Source organism: Diabrotica virgifera, chromosome 1 (assembly GCF_917563875.1).
Source record: "Diabrotica virgifera virgifera chromosome 1, PGI_DIABVI_V3a".
Taxonomy (NCBI): Eukaryota; Metazoa; Arthropoda; class Insecta; order Coleoptera; family Chrysomelidae; genus Diabrotica; species Diabrotica virgifera.
In genome coordinates this window covers 118,653,219-118,671,078 of record NC_065443.1, presented here as the reverse complement: position 1 = coordinate 118,671,078, position 17,860 = coordinate 118,653,219, and the positions used below count along the sequence as shown (strand labels likewise).

At 32.6% G+C, this 17,860-nt stretch overlaps 1 protein-coding gene across 1 annotated transcript in view; it reads right to left on the bottom strand.

The window, feature by feature from the left end:
• Positions 1-10,253: 10,253 nt before the first annotated feature.
• LOC114349539 (ATP-binding cassette subfamily C member 4) overlaps positions 10,254-17,860 on the bottom strand; it is a 104,077-nt gene continuing 96,470 nt past the window's right edge. Inside the window, exon 11 of the mRNA XM_028299946.2 lies at positions 10,254-11,187. Coding sequence (XP_028155747.2) covers positions 10,268-11,187 — 920 coding nt within the window. The 3' untranslated portion in view covers positions 10,254-10,267. The remainder of the gene's footprint in view (positions 11,188-17,860) is intronic.

Below are 17,860 nucleotides of genomic sequence, written 5' to 3'. Positions count from 1 at the left end.
TTCCATTTAGCGCGCCTATGAGTTAAATTGTCAATAATATTAATCTTAGATAAATGTCAAAGTTTATGATACTATCTCCCGAAGTTATATTTTATTGCTACCTGTTGATCGCTACTCTTTACTCTTAAGCCAAAAACAAAAATAAGCATATACAAAACCCATATACAACCAGTGTTGACATATGGATCGGAGACATGGACCATCTCCAAGGCAGATGAAAACCTTCTGCTTATATTTGAACGACGGATCCTAAGCGGAATATTCGGTGGCATCTGCGAAAATGGTATTTGGAGGAGGAGGTACAACTACATATTAGGTATACCACAGATATAAACATATATTTGGTGGTAAAGACGTAGTATCTCTTACAAGAATAGGAAGACTAAGATGGGCAGGACATCTAGCAAGATCACAGCATAACAACCCTCCTAGAAGAATCCTTATGTCACAACCTGTGGGAAGTAGAAATAGGGGTAGGCCAAAACTTAGATGGAAGGATGGTGTAGATGGGGATGGGAGAAAAATAGGCGCAGCAAACTAGCAACGGTTGGCAATGGATAGACTGGCTACTGGCGTAATAGACTTGGGAAGGTCGAGGCTCTTTCATAGGGTTGTAGCACCATTGATGATGATGATGATCTTTCTTTCAAACACGAGCAGAAGATTTGAGATTTTGTTTTGGAGATGTTCCATATTTCTCACCCATATGCCAGCACTGGCTTAATAACTTACGGGAATCGTTCGAATGCAGTAGTGCAGAGCTATTTAGAGCAACGTTCAACAGGGTCCGCATTGCCATGATGATTTCTAACCTTCGATAGAAGATGGAACTTAGAGAAGAAGAAGATAGGTTAGTGTTCTATATATTGTTAATTTGGTTTTTTTATTTAAGCTTCTATTTTAGCTGCCTCTTTAGTCCAAAATAATATTTGTTCGCTAGTAGTATCCTTTGTTTTACTTCTTAGATGTGGTGTTATTGCTTGCTATGAAACCCAGATATGTAAACTTTTTTACCTCAAAATTATAGTAGCTGGGTTTTTCTTCGTTTATTTTAAGGTTCAAATTTTTAATTCCTCGTATGGTGCGTGAGATCAAATCCAAATCGTCAGCGTAAGCCATACTCTGCTTTGACTTATTAAAGATTGTTCCCCTATTGTGCAACTCTACCTCTCTTATGGTCTTTTCTAACGCTATATTTAAGATAAGATACACCATAAATACGATGGATCCAACGAGTTACGAATGCAGGAGTGTTAAGAAGGCTACAAAAGGATTACGGAGTGATAAAGAACATCAAAACAAGAAAGCTGGAATATTTGTGCCACATTACTAGAGGTGCGAAATATGAGATATTAAGGCTCATAATGTAGGGTAAAATTAGGGGGAAAGGATCCATAGGTAGAAGAACAATTTCCTGGTTGAGAAATTTAAGAAAATCGTATAGTTACAGCTTAGCAAATATTTTCAGAGCAGCCGCCAATAAGGTACTAATAGCTGTGATGATAGCCAACCTCCGATAGGAGAAGGAACTACAAGAAGAAGAAGACGCCAAGTTTTCTAGGCTTGTGCAGATCCATTTGTACTTGCATTCTTCAAATCATTTTACTCATATTTGGTTTTACAATTCTTATTAATTTATGGGGAATGTTAAGTTTATTCATGGCAATGTTAAATTCATTGATTTGGACACAAAAATCTGGACAATTGTTAACATATCCGGTCCAAAACCGTTTTAATATTCACGAAGAAGTTCTTCCACGTTCTTAATTATAAATGGCTATACAGGGTATTGGAGAGTATTTTGTATATTGTGTTCAGACGAGTTGAGTTGAGTTGAAGCCAGGGACCGACTAGAGCTGTAGCTCCATAGGAGAGAAACTTAAGAAGAGTTACAGTCTCTTAGTACTCCTTTTGCAATCGTGATATCAAAATAAAGTTACGAAAACGAATGCTGCGGTGTTATGTTTTTTCCGCCCGGTTATATGGAGTTGAAGATTGGACACTAAAAGATTCGACCATAAAAAACATCGAAGCATTCGAGATGTGGTGCTATAGGCGCATTTTCAAAATATCATGGATGGACCGCGTCACTAACACGCAAGTACTCCATACTTTAGACAAAAGATGCGAAATTATAAATGAGATAAAAACTAGAAAGTTGGAATATTTGGGGCACATTATGAGGGGTGAAAAGTACGAACTTTTAAGAGATATCATGCAGGGCAAAATTAAGGGCAAAAGAAGTGTGGAAAGACTTTTTTTTATTTATTTTTTTTTTTTGAAACGTCACTTAGAAGTTTGTAAATCGTACAAATTATTGTAAAAATTGCTAAAACACAATAAAAAGTCATGGTAATTCTCGTAGAAGACGAAGTCCCACCAGAGGAGTCCCATCGCAAATTATTCAAAATCCTTTCTTGAATTTTATAAGATTTCGTAGGTCCAATAAACAAAATTTCTCAGTAACTGAATTAGTGAGAAGAGGGGCCCAAATTTGAAGAGAGATGAGCAAAAAGACTATTTTTTATTCCTTTTTGTAATTTTTAAAATCATTTAGTGTATTTTATAATCAAAATTTAACCCTCACGCACAAGTTGTATGTACAACTTCAGTGAGGAACTGAGTTTATTTTATCATGTACAATTTATTTGTTACAAATAAACTCCATTATTATTATTATTATTATTAAGACGAAAAATACAGTGGCTTCGCAATCTACGTAAATGGTTCTGGTGTAGTGCGATTAGCCATGATCGTAGTGACCATGATGATTTCCAATCCCCGCTAGGAGTGGCACGTGAAGAAGAAGAAGTACTCCTTTCAGGCCTTTCTGAAGAATTTGTTATAATTGTGCCTTCTTTCCAGTCTTTGGGCATTTCTTCTGGTCCCTATGTTCTAACTATTAGATTGTTTATAATCTTTCCCCTGAGTTTTTAATCAGGTCTTTGGGAATTTCATCTGATCCAGCTGTTTTACTTTATCGTACTACATACGCAGTATGAGTATAATAGATAAAGTTATAGGATCGTGCAAAAAAATTTTTTTCAGAATTCACTTTTTTTCGACGTTTTGAGTCCCCCTAAGTCTAAAAAGCAAATAAAAAAAAACATGTCGGAAGTATGTACGTATGTCGCCACCGCCCAGCAAAAACTACTGGACCGATTTCGATGAAATTCGGTATGAGTAAGTTTAAGAGAATTTTGTCGAGAAACTAAGCTTTTGAAAAAAACCTCTCAAAGGGGGGCCGAAATAGGGGGGTTATTTGGGGCCCATTTTTGCAAATTTTTGACCGAAACGAATGAAATTTAACTTAAAGTTAGCTCATCGATAGGTAAATAGAAATACGGAATTTGACATTTCCAAATCCAAAATGGCGGCCAGCATGGCCGACCGCCCACCCGATACATTTCCCTATCAATCTAAAAACTTGTTTAAGATAAATTTAATTTGAAAAAACATTTATATAGCCTAAAGATGGGGCTATAACAAGAATATTATCGTTTTTCAGAAAAAGTTATGGGTTGCCTATATTTAAGGGGTCAAAATTTGACATAAATTTGAACTAAATTTTCTCAAAAATGACTCCAAGGAATTTGTTTATTTTTTGATATATTTTTGATATCCTATGGGTAAATTGAATAACATTGGTCATATGTCTTAACTCCTCATAGGAGGGGAGTTAGGAATTTTTTATAAAAAAATATTCGAGTGCCCGTAACTACCTCTGTATTAGAAACTAAAATTTGAAATTTGGCAGACATATACAATACTTTGTTATCTATTAGCACAATAAATTTTACCCACAATATGTCTTCCGGTTTTACCGAAAATGAAAAAAAAATCTTAATTTTTTACATAGGCCCTGTATATTTTTACATATTTTGAAAGAATGTAAAATTATCTTTCCAATGACATAAAACTCGTTGCTTTAACTCAAAAACTCAAAAAGTTACAGAAAATTGAAATTTTGCTAGAATCTTGTGTGTGTCCCCTCTCACGCGATCATAGCAGAGCATTATTAGGGCAGTCAATGAGGGTATTTGGCTCCGAATTCCATCCTACTACATCGATGTACTTGATATTTTCACAGTAAGTAGGGAATAGTTCAAGAAACAAAATCTACCCTATATACTATGGCGCTTTTATCTTGGGGCAATTCCCACCCCTTCAAGGGGGTAGAAAATTTACTGGTCAAAATAAGCATTAAAGTGGCTATAGAACCTATTTTTAAGCAAAAATGATCTATACTTTTTTTTTAAAACTCAATACTTTTTGAGTTATGCGTAGTTGAAAATTGGCCATTTTCATTTAAAAATGACACGTTTTCGGACGGTTTTTTGTGAATACCTTAAAAACTATGCATCAAACTAAAAACACTATATAAATTTTTTTTAATTATAAATAACAAAGAGATTCGTTCCTTCGTAAATTTTCTATTTATAATACAAAAAGAGATATGGTAGGTAAAAAGAGTTTGTTTTTTGGTGCATGCTCAAAGTGCTCATGCTTTTATAGTGTTTGAAAAGGCTTTTAAAACGAGCACCGTTAAATGTCGGTTACATTCAAACTAAGCGAGATATGGTGCAAAAAAATATATGATTAATGTACTTTAAGGAAAAATGAGAAGTACATACATTTAACCCCTCATTCACCAGAATTTAAATGCATTGTTTTTCTTTTGCAATACCTCTTAATATAGTGTTATTTCTACTTTCAAAAAGTTGGACGGGTGAAAAAAATAAGATCAAATTATAGAGCGCATTTTTAAATTTTCTTAAAATTCTTCCTTTTGCTCCATGCAATTCGAAAATAAAAATGTTCTATCCCCGAGAAGTGGTGAGAACCTCCCCCATGATAAAAGCGCCATAGTATATAGGATAGACTTTGAATTAGGAGATTGGGCTTTGGGCTACTCCCAAAATTTCATTACAATCCATGCAGTAAAATGCAAATATTGTAAACTATTAATTTATCAGAAAAATGGACTAATTTGAAATGAAAGTATGACTAATATTCTATTGATTTATGCAATAATCTATAGTGTGTCCCCGAACATTTTCTCAAATACGGGAATTAATGATGCGTAGGACCATAAAATATTTTCAAGTATACAAGGTGTTTCTAAAATATCAAAATAACTTTGTTATTTTTATAGAATACCAGTATCTAGTACGATAACGATAATAGATCGGTACGATAAAATTCCCGGGCGGCCCTTCCGTCCAGCGTTTTTTTTATGATTTTAATATTAAATAGTCTCTGGTTATGGCTGTTTCTCTGTGGTTAAGCGTTTGAAATGTGGACATTTAGCAGAGTGTTAAGGATTTCATGGGTAGATAAAGTCACGAATGTAGAAGTGTTAAGGAGAGTAGGCAAAGAAAGGCAAATGGAAAAGACAATAATAGAAAGGAATATGCAATATCTAAGACATGTGATGAGAGGTAGAAAATATAACATCTTGAGACTCATAATTCAAGGAAAGATAGAAGGTGGGAGAAGCATAGGAAGGAGACGCGTTTTCTGGTTGAAGAACCTGAGGGAATGGTTTGGTTGCAGCTCAAGGCAAGTGTTCAGAGCAGCTGACACGAAGGTCAGAATAACCATGATGATTGCCACCCTTCCTCGCGTAGATGGCTCTTAAAGAAGAAGAAGATTATATAGTCGGTTCGCTAAACTCAGACACAATTGGCTAGTGATTTTAGTAGGTAATTTTACATATTTGGTAAATTTTGCAAAAAAATAATTACTAAATAGTTATTAATTACTAAATAGTTAGTAATTTTGCCAATCTTGGCAGAATTGGCTAAAAACAAAAAAATTACCTACTAAAATTATCACTAGCCAGTTGTGTCTGAGTTTAGCAAACCGACTATATCTGAGAATTTATGCACATCTAGAGAAACCATATCGTTAAAAAATCCACGACAATACCAGGCAAGGAAAGTTTCCTAGGATTTGTATACAAAATCAATTATTATCTTATATCAAATATTTTGGGTGTATAAGTTAATTAATTATTTATTTAAAAATTAAAAATAATAATATTTATATTGAAATTAAAATTGTATTTACAATTAATACACAACAAGATAAGCTAGTCGACACATTCTATGATTGAAAAAATTGGTTTTCGATAACCAAAATACAAGACAACTTTTTGCGAGTCTTATTTATTCAGTTGGGAGTTTTATATTGCCGTGATGTGAATCTACTTAAAATTTTAACATTCCATAAAATTATCAGCAACCATGTAATTGGTATAATACAAATTTAACAAACATTTAAAGGATTCGTTTTCATCCATGTATTCAGTTCTAGTCCTTTAGTAAAGTCTTCCGTTTTACCTCGTCAGCCCTGTACGTTCCATTTTCATTGATCGTTGTCCAAGTATTTTATCCGGTATTTCCTGCATTCTTGAATTCGTTGTCATACATTTTTTATAACTAATGTGACGCAATTTTTTCTCAGAGTGTTCTTTCAATTTACCTATTGTCTTTAATTATTCCTTTTAAAGTGCCCTTTTCTAAATGGAGGTTGTCTACTACAATTTCAAACTCTTCTCTGTCTTCAGTTGTTCTTATTAGCTGTTCCAAAGTTAGCCCTGTCAATTGTCGGTTGTTTCTGAGCCACGATAGTCTCTTCCTTTCTAGTCCACTCTCTTCCTCGATCTTTTCGTTCACTATAAGTTGAGCATATTGGTACTTATTATTTCTCAGTAGGTGGCTAGGTATGATGTTTTTCTAACTTTCACTGTGTTGAAAACTTGTCTTTCCTTGCCTATCCTATGCAGCACTTGTTCGTTTGAGGTATGCGATGGCTATGAAATTTTGAGGATTGTCCTTTGAAAACACATTTCAAAGGTCTTTAAAATATTTACGGTTGACATTTTAAGGGTCCATGTCTCAACTGCATAGAAAAGAGTCAACCAGACGTAGCGTTTTAATAAACGTAGTCGAATTTCGAGTTTTATTCGAGAATCACAAAGCAGTTTTTTGATCTTTTCGAAAGATTTTCCGGCCTGTCCTATTTTCGATCTTATTTCTAGATAAGGATTTAGGCTGCTATCGATCCAACATCTCACGTACTTAAATCTATTGACCTGTTCTAAAAGGTGCCTATTTATTATGCAAGGTTGAGGTACGTTTTGGTTTTTTCGGATTGAAATCACTTTAGTTGTTTAATGTTTATTTTCATATCAAATTCCTCACAGGTCTTTCATTACTTACATAAAAGTTAAGTCTGGATTTTCCCATTTCAAGTCTGCTTATTTTTAGAGATTAATCTAATGTCTACATAAAACAACCTGTATATTTCGCTAGACTATGACATAACTTTACATAAAATAGTCCTTCTGTTGCTAATCATGCTTGTTTATGATAAACTCCCCTTGGTTTTTCTTTTTTGAAACTGAGCCTATTTGTACAAAAAACTGATGTAATTATTTCTAGATTTGCAATGAAGATCAATTTCTTAAATATGCATACACACGGGAAGATAAGATAAGAATATTAAACAAACATTTAATTTTTTCCAGAAGAAATTCAGTTTTTATGTGGTTTTTAATACAGGGTGTCCGCAAACGCTCTTTACAAAAGAATTTAGTATTTATTTAAACATTTTTCAAAATGTCTTCGTGTATATTTTATATTTATTCTTCTTAGTACATATTTAACTATGAACTTACTTAAATACGATCCTGTTTTATATTTATTTAATACTCGTTATTTTACATACGTAATGATCTGGGTTATTTGTATATATTTAATACTTTAAATTTTTTAAGGCCTGTTTGTGATACTGGCTAGACTCATAATGTTTGTCAAGTTCTGAGAATGGTCACCACGTGTTTCGGAAAACTGTCATTTTCGACCCGAATACTTAAAATAAAATATTTAAGACTCATCTATTTTGACTAACCATTAGGTTCTTCTGCACTTGCCCGTAATAAAACCTTTTCAAAAAATACCGCTCGGGTGATATAAGATAATTCCCCGATAGAACCACCTACCTCGCTGTTTTGACTAATATAACGTTGACGGTGGTTTTTGTCTAAATCTGTACTATCGCTTTTGTAGCTGTTTACCTAAATGCTACGAAATCTACCAATTCAGTTCGGACACTTTTTGTTTTTAAACTTCTACTACTGTCTTGGTGCCCACGTGACCCCAGATTAAATTCAAATTTAGGCGGCAGGCACTCCCAAAATGATGTAATTTGTAATATGTTGAATATAGTAACTAATCTCTCTCAAAGTAACGGTATTCTCCCAATTTAAATATTTCTCTATGAAAAGGCATAATATCTCGCTGAGCAGTATGTAATAAAAGTTTCACTATTGTTTTTGGAGACCCCTATTAAAGGGTGAGCTATTTTTAATAACTTTCGCATTGCTTTATATTTATATCTGTTGTTTGCTTTGCCAATTTTTACTCTTTTTTCTCATTTAATTACGGTCCAACGTAATCCTAAATCAGTCCAAATGTGGACAAAATATAATCAAATGTTAATTAAACGGTTAATCCAAATGAAACTCCGAAGTTAGTCCTTAGTTTCAGTCTATCTCACGTTTTGCCCAGATTTGAAAGCATATTTCCCTTCATCTAAGTATAGCGTCCATGGTGTACCGGTGTCCTAAGGTTAATTCTAAAGTAGGTAGATTGTAAAATTATTATAAAAAGTAATAGGTCTAATGACCTAGGATTTTTATTACGAAGGAACGAGGAAACAGATTTAGAGTCATGCAGTAGAGGAGGTGGCTGAAATAAAAAGAGATGAGTGGAGAAAGTTCCTGTGGTAATAAAAAATTTAATGTAGCTGCGAGGAATCTATAAATCTGCTGTAAAACCAGCTATAATTGACGTAAATAAATGTCAAGTAAATTATAACAAACACATACAGTATGGTGGAAATGAAAGGAATAAATTCGATATTTCGCAAAACCGGCAACTTTAAGAAAAAATCACGAAACAGGTCGATTTTTATTTTTAGATTATGATATTTTGGCATATATGTCATACTAGTGTCGTCATCCATCTGGGCGTGATGACGTAATCGATTATTTTTTTAAATAGGAATTGGAGTCGTGTGCTAGCTCAATTGAAAGGTTATTCGGTTCTCTATTTGGTACTATAAATATTTTACATAATTATTTGCACAGGCTGTCCAAAAACAATATTTAATTAAATTATCTGCGAAAAAAGAAGAATGTATGTAATTTATTTAATTCAAAATATATTTTACTGTTACCCGAAAACAGAAAAAATGTTTTTTTACAAATAGTTAAACATTCCTTTCCGATTAAATTCAATGTTTAAGCCAACTCCCGCCAGCCACCTGTGTCTTGGAAGTTTGAACGTTTAATTCAAGCAAAAAGCAAAGTTTATTTGTGAAATAAAGATTTTTTTTCTGATTTGTGGCAGCAGTAAAATGTTTTTTGAATTAAATAAATTACATGCATTTTTTTGGGCACCCTGTATAAATAATTATGTAAATGTTTATATTACTGAATATAGAATTTAATAACCTTTCAAATGAGCTAGCACACGACCCCTATTCTTATTTTAAAAATCATCGATTACGTCATCACGCCCAGGTGGATGACGTCACTAGTACCTATATATGCCAAAATATGCCAAAATATCATAATTTAAAAATAAAAATAACCTGTTTTGCGATTTGTCTTTTGTCGCCGGTTTACGAAATAACGAATTTATTCCTGTCATTTGTACCATAATGTATAATAGAAGTGAGAGCACTCTGATGGATAAACGATATGAAAAAAACGGATAAAATTAATATTTGGTTATTAGAGGAATTCTAGTTGGTTACGGTATGCTCAACGCCGAAATGATAATAAGTTTCCGGAAGTAGTAGAAGAGGAATATCAAGAGTTGACGTGACACCTCTAGAGAGGACATATCTGTGCAAAATACAAAATTTCCGCAATACATAGGGGTAATCTCAAAAGTAATGATGATGCATTATATTGTAATAGTATCCCGTTTTATGCCGCTAACGCGGCTTTAGGATTATAGCAGGGTAGTCTGCTATATCTAGGGCCTACGGTATACAAGGAAGGTAACAGGGCCAGTGCTACGCTTAAACCGCCTATTATTACCCCTGGTTTTACCCAAGGTACTCATTTTATTCAAGCTGAGTCGACCTGGGGCTATAGACGTTTTTTTAAATGTCTAGCTGTTCTACCAGCGCTGGGATGATGATGAATAAGGTAGGTAAAAATAAAATTCTTAAAATAGATATATAAATTTTATTTAGAATCTAAATAATTTAGTAATCCTGCTTGCTTAACCATTTTGTAAAACATTCCATTCCTATTCTTAAGTAATTCTTGGGGTTGATCAAATTCTTTCATTTCTCCTCTATCTAATAGCATTACTTTATCACATACTAACACAGAATGTAATCTGTGTGCTATCGTTAACACCGTACAATCAGCAAAATTATCACTAATAATCTTGTGTAACATCCTATCAGTCTCATGGTCCATGTTCGCTGTGGCCTCATCCATTACTACTAACTTATTCTTACGTAAGATAGCTCTAGCTAAACAGAGCAGTTGCTTTTGCCCAGAACTGAAATTCATGATGCTGCTATTAATTGGTTGTTCTAAACTGACAATAGATGTATTAATTCCAACTCTTTCCAGTGTATGCCAGAGATCTTTATCTTCAAATTCATTCAGAGGGTCTAGATTTGATCTGATAGTTCCTGAAAATAAAATCGGATCTTGTGGTATCACAACAATATTTTTTCTCAAATAGTCCAAAGCCAGTGTCTTAATATCAACTCCATCGATAATTATCTTGCCTTTGACTTCGTACAACCTAAAAAGAGTAGCAAGAATTGACGATTTCCCGGCTCCAGTACGACCAACCACACCAATTTTTTCTCCAGGTTTAATTTCAAAATTTAAGTTTTTCAACACAAAGCTGTCACTATCACCGTATGCCAAATATACGTTTTGGTAAGAAATACTTCCTGTACTGGGCCAATTTTGAACTGTGGTGCCGTCCTTCTTTTCTGTTTTGATATCTGTATATTCTATAACTCTTTCAAGTGACGTCATGTGGTTTTCCAATTCGGTAAACACTCTAATACCCCAGGTTAGTACTATAGATAATTGCGAAATCTGCGTTAAAGATAAACCAATATCACCAGCAGTAATATCTGAAATAAAAAAATATAATTTTGTTATAACCAGGCAAAATATTATTTATGATCTTAATAGTAGGGGAGGAAAGTATGCTAAATTTGCAGTTACTCGAGCGTTATAGGGACCTATTGGGTTGTGAAGAGTAGGTTCTAAAACCAAAAAAAGTTAAGTAAAGTTTTCCATTTAAGTGGGGACTTTCCATTTTTTAATTTAATTTTCCGTTTCCAACAATCGTTTTTTCCGATTATAGCGCCATCTATCCATAATTCGAAAAAATGAAAAGTTGCTTATTTTTACGTTAAGAATCCAAATCTGGAATAACAATTGGGGCTCCTATTTAAGATTTTAAAACAACCACCCCACCTGCGAAGGAGGTCGTTTTTGGTCATATTCGATAGATTTTTAAAAAATATTGAATACGTGTAATTTGCAGTTTTTCGATCTGATGTTCATTTCGCGAAATATCGCGGGGTTCGTATTTAAAATTTTTAATTTACCCCCCACCCCTCTCCGTGGGGGGGTCGCGTTTGGTATCATTCGCGAGATTTTTGAAAAATTTTTTATCTGACGTATTTTTCGCACGTATTTTATCTGACGTTTATTTCTCGAAATATTCGCTTTTTTATTGTGAAGCTTTGTGACACACCCATTTCCTTAAGCCCCGCTCAAACCACATTTTTGAAATGTATACTGTTCTGCATGTACTTAACTTACCTTATCTTAATCTGACGATTTCGAGTTTAAGGATAGATTTTTTTTCGAACCCACCTAAACGAACTGCCCTGTATTAAGAGCCAATATATGGTAGAGGTACATTTACAGGGTACAAGGTTTCCCCCCATATGATAATCTGACGCGTTCGAGTAACTGCAAAAATCTGCAAAAATTCCCGCTTGGGCTCCTCTAGCATAAGTTTTTATTAGCTTTTCACATATTTGTCGCATATGTAATATTATTTATAAAAATCTTGTTATTATGTTAGCTATATTAGATATGCTATATGACATAGACGTTAACGATGACGTTACAGATGATGTTGATCAACTGCTTAATATTAACAACCCTCCCACATAACAATGATGTTCGCATCATGTTCGCTAAGCATATACTACCAACATTCGTCGGAGTATATTCTTTTTAGTACAAACATAGCATGTACCTTAAAAAACATTCTAAATTTCATGTTCTTTGCATATACTTTAAAGTATATTCTCGTACCGAATATACTGAGTACATTCGTGTACGTAGTAACTCTGAATATTCGTAAAAGTTTATTCTTAGAATATACATTTATCGAGTATTCTTAGCACATACTTATAAGTACATTCTTAACACATACTTATAAGTAGATACTTTTAAAATATTTAAAAAATAATATGTATGTATTGGAAGTATAATATTAGCCTTATAGATTATCAACTTCGTTATATTTTAGAATAATTAATAAAATTTATGTATGTAGGTAATATTGGACGAATTTCATTTCAAAATTGTTGTATGGTAAGAAAGTTTAAACATTAATTGTATTAAAGTTTATTATTAAAAACTCGTTTGCATAATTGAAATAACTTGACCATTTCGAGTTTATCACGAGTATTTTTACATCGTTGGAATTTGAATTTAGGTACATTCAATTCAATACGGGAGGCTGTGATACGGGCCATTCCAGAACCAAAGCATGCCAAACCCCACGACCCACAACCAAAGGCTTTGGTGTTGCCAACCATCGAGTAAGCTTTTTCCGTCAACCTTAAAAATTCCCACTTTTATCAAAAAATTCCCTCCTGTTTACAAAATCTGAGAAGATTATTATTTTCAAATATTTTGATTTTTTTTAATATTTAATAATTTGGACTGGAACAAAAATTCCCTTTTGAGTTAACTTTTCCCTTTATCACCTTTTATGTTAAAAATTCCCGCAAAAAGTGAAATTTCCCTCCGTTTGGCAACACTCACCGGTGCACCGTTGTTATTCCACTTCCACAATACATATCCCCCTAACCCCGTCTTGTCTTAATCTGACCATTTCTTACCTGAATGGATCAGGGTAGGGAACAACGGTAAAATATATTAAATCGAAAATATGTATCAATGTATCTATCTATGCAGTGTGGCAGTGTTAAGGATGAAGACGAATGATAATAAAGTACTAGTAATAATCTATTTTGGTAACTCAATATTATTTAATAAATACATATAAGTAAAAGTAAGTACATATAAGTATATAAATTTTAGTTACTCATACATAGTTTAGTTTAGCTAAATATTATAATATAATAGTTTCTATACCTAGATAACTAAAATTTATAAATATGTACTTACTTGTTAAGTAATATTGCAGAATGTAGGTACTAACTACATTCACATTTGCCATTAAAATATGTAAATATAATAGGTATTTGGTAGAACCAGTAGAACCTAAGATGAGATTAGGTGATGCTGAAAACATACTTCTGAGCAATATAGCACTTGATAGCACTTTCTTAGAATATCCTTAAAAATATATTCTTCTAATACAAAGATGTGCAGTAGTACGTTCTAAGTATATAAATAGAAGGTTTATAGCACTTCCTTGGAATATTCTAAAAAGTACGTTCTTAGTATAAACTAAAAAGATGTGCGGTAGTACGTTCTAAGTATATAAATAGAAGGTTTATAGCACGTCCTTGGAATGTTCTAAAAAGTATATTTTTAGTATATACTGAAAAGAAGTGCGGTAGTACATTCTAAGTATATGCATGGAACGTTTAAGTACTGTAATGTAGTATATACTCAGTATGTGCTCTGCACATTCGCAATGGTAATTACGCATATTCTTAGTATATACTTTTTCTGAAAAGTATGTTCTATGAATCTACTAAGAACATGAAATTGTTATGTGGGCTGACCTACAGATGTGAATTTTGGACTCTGAAACAATCGGAAAGAAGATAGATAGACGCCACTGAAATGTTCTATTGGAGACGAATGCTACGAATTCCTTGGAACGACACGACGCGACCGTAGGACAAATAATTCAATTTTAAAAGAGGTAAAAGTTAGACAATGACTCTCCAGTAAAGTCCATTTTCAACAATTAAAATAATTTGGACATGTTATGAGAGCAAACACAAAGAAACTGGATTTACTCATTATACAAGGAAAGATGGAAGGCCGTAGATCACAAGGAAAATTCTCAACAAGATCCATCGATAAAATTACAGGAATATGCAAAAGACCTATACATGAGATAAGAGGAATGACCAGAGACATAGATCTTTGGAGACGGACAATACGCGACATCACGTCGACCATTACACTTCCTCCGGGGGGTCAATATTCTTCTGTTTTGTTGATTCTGATGAACCCTATGTCTTCTTTTTGTATTTTTGTTATTTTCGTCTTTAAAGTAATCCATGTTACTTCAACGTTTGTCTGTACTTTAAGTTCTCTATCTTTTCTATTTCTTTTTTAACCTTGATATTTATTTCCTTTTTTCTTTCAAGGTTCTTCAATTGTTAATCAATTTTCCTGGTCAGTTTTTTCCTTCTAACATTCAGAAATTTTTTTACCCAAAAATTTATTATATCTGGATTGTTATCACTTATCACTATGAATGTCAGCTCCAACTAATATTTTAGTAGATTTTATTTACTTCTTAAAATTAAGATCGAGCAAAATAATTTGATTCCTAACAATTCTTTGTCTGCAGCTGATTTCCAAGTATATAGCCATCTAGGATGTTGTTTGAAAAGGGTGTTGGCTATTAGCAGGTTTTTGTCTACGCAAAACTGTACAAGTCTATATCCACTATTGTTTCATGATCCACTATTGTTTCATGATCATCGTTATCTCGCCCCTTTTTGTCAGCCGCATTAATTCATTTATTGTTATAAAAATTTTTGATTTCTTGTTCTAACTTGTCACTAGTTGCAACATAGACCTGAATAATATTATATGGGTTATTCGTAATTTTAACATTGCTAGAGTATGTGTTATTAATCTCAAAAAGTATTGTTTAATTTGAAGCAGGATTAACAATAGATAATAATAATGAAAACAGTATTAAATACAAATATAATAGCAAATAAATATATTTTTAATATTTTCTTATCTGGTGTGTAAACATTGTGTAGTGCACTTCAGTGCAAAAGGTCAATGATTAAATATAAAACTTTAATATATAAATAAATAAATAAAAATAGTGTTGGACAAAATATTTCCTAAAATAAGGAATTCCCATACAATTGATAAACAAGGAAGTTATCTTAATTCACTAACTAAATAGTATTTAAAATAAATAACATCGGTAATCGGTAAATTAATGATACCTACACTACAGCCGAACTCGAGGTGCAGGAGATATCAACAAACCAAAGCATGAAACACGTCAGAATCGTAAGCGTGCGGTTTTGCTTTTCTATTAAATTATTAAAAGAATAATTACAAAATAGCAGATTTGTTTACTTTAATAACGAAGATCAAATATGCAATGTTAGTATTGTTTTTAAGAAAATTCAAATCAGTAGATACTATTTGATCAGTTATATTAAAAATAAGCTTTTTAACTGTAAAAAGAAAACGGAAACGTGTGGCTTGACAAAAATTATAAAGCAGTAATTGTAACGTTGTTGTGACACTGTAACGATTAATTTCAAAATATTACGCAGTAGTATATTATTATGTTTTCCGAATTTTATTTTGAAAAACCATAAAACTCGCATGAGCCACATAACAAATGTCACCAGGAATTGTTTCATGTAGATATCAGCTATTACGGGAGAGAGGGGGATCCCGTTAGGGCATCTTTGATTTGACGATAGACTTGGTTTTGGAATGAAAATTATGTATTAGGCATGCAGTGTTTTATAAGATATAGGTAATGTGTCTTGGATAATTTGATGTTTAGAGTCAAAGATGGAGACGGTTTCATCAATAGAAATGTTGGTGAATAAAGAAACAATGTCAAAATTAACTAGTATATCTGAGGGTGAAAAAGAAATGTTTTTCCGAAGACCAATGAAATAGAAAAGCATATACTACATAAAATATAGATTCGTATTCATATATTCTGCATGAAATGGTATATTCCTGGAATCCGTGACGATTTGTCTCTGGGTCTAAGAGATTTTTTGATATCTGGAAATAGAGTGGACTTATTTATAATGGATTTGGTCGTTTTTCTAGATATGTAGTGGGATCGTTTGGGACGCGTTTGTATTCTGTGAAATTGAGAAGTTCGGACATTTTGTCGAAATAATAGAAGAGTTTGTAATGAAATATAATATATATACAGAGTGGGCCAAAGAAAAGAGTCCACCTCAAAACTTGGCAGTATTTATTAGATTTTAAGGAAATGAAGAATTACATAAATCTGTCATTTGTCAACCCCCTCCCTTCCATTTTCCCCACCTCTTATTTTTAAATAGGGAATAGGGGTCGTGTGCTACCTCATTTGAAAGTTTATTCAATTCTCTATTCAATAATGTTAACATTGACATAATTATTTATACAGGGTGTTCAAGAAAATTTATTTTGTATTAAATTAATTGACACAAAAAGAAGAATGTATGCAATTTATTTAACTCAAAATACACTCTACTACTGACAGATAACAGAGAAAAATGTTTATTTGACAAATAAGTATTGTTTTCCGCTTAAATTCAATATTCAGCCTACAAGAGGCAGATTGGTGGCAGCTTGAACATTGAACTTAAGTGAAAAGCAATGTTTATTGTATATATTTATCAAAAAACATTTTTTTTCTGTTTTGTCACAACAGTACATTCTTATTTTTTGTGTCAATTAATGTAATTAAAATATTTTTTTCTTGGACACCCTGCATAAATAATTATGTTAATGTTTATATTACTGAATAGAGAATTAAATAACATTTTAAATGAGCTAGCACACGACCCATATTCCCTATTTAAAAATAAGTGGTGGGGAAGTGGACAGCAGGGGGTTGACAAATGACAAATGAACCTACTATTAAAATGTGACCCCCTTAGATAAAAAATCGACCTGTTTCGTCATTTCCCTAAAATCTAATAAAATCCTGCCAAATATCGAGGTGGAGTCTTTTCTTTGGCCCACTTTGTCAAATGGAATGGGGCAAAAACTGATATATTTCATTTGTAATACATACACTTTAACATGGAGTAGAAAAAATCCTCCCCTAAATATTCACCCCTTATTTACAACCCCTAACTTTAATTTTTTAATAGCACCTTGTATATCTATTTATAGTTTTGGATGTGATCATCTATCGTCTATTAAACAGGATTTTTAAAAATAAAATTGGTTTGTAAATAATCAAGAAAATATCAGTTTATTTTTTATTTTTCTTAATTATGGTATCTTTATTAAAAATAAAAGTTAGGGGTTGTAACTAAGGGGATGAATATTTAGGGGATGATTTTTTCTACGCCATATTACAGTGTTCCATATTACAAATGGAATATATCAGTTTTTGGCCCATTCGAAAATTTCTATTCGTTTACGAGATATAGCCTGGGAGATTTAGTCTGGGACACATAAAAAAATAAAAAATAAACTAATATTTTCTTGATTATTTACAATCGATTTACAATTTACAATCTCGATTTTATTTTTAAAAAATCTGTTAAATGGACAATAGAAGACCACATCCACATAAGTATGTGCTTTTATGTAATTATAACAAAAGATGTATATTGGAGATGATTC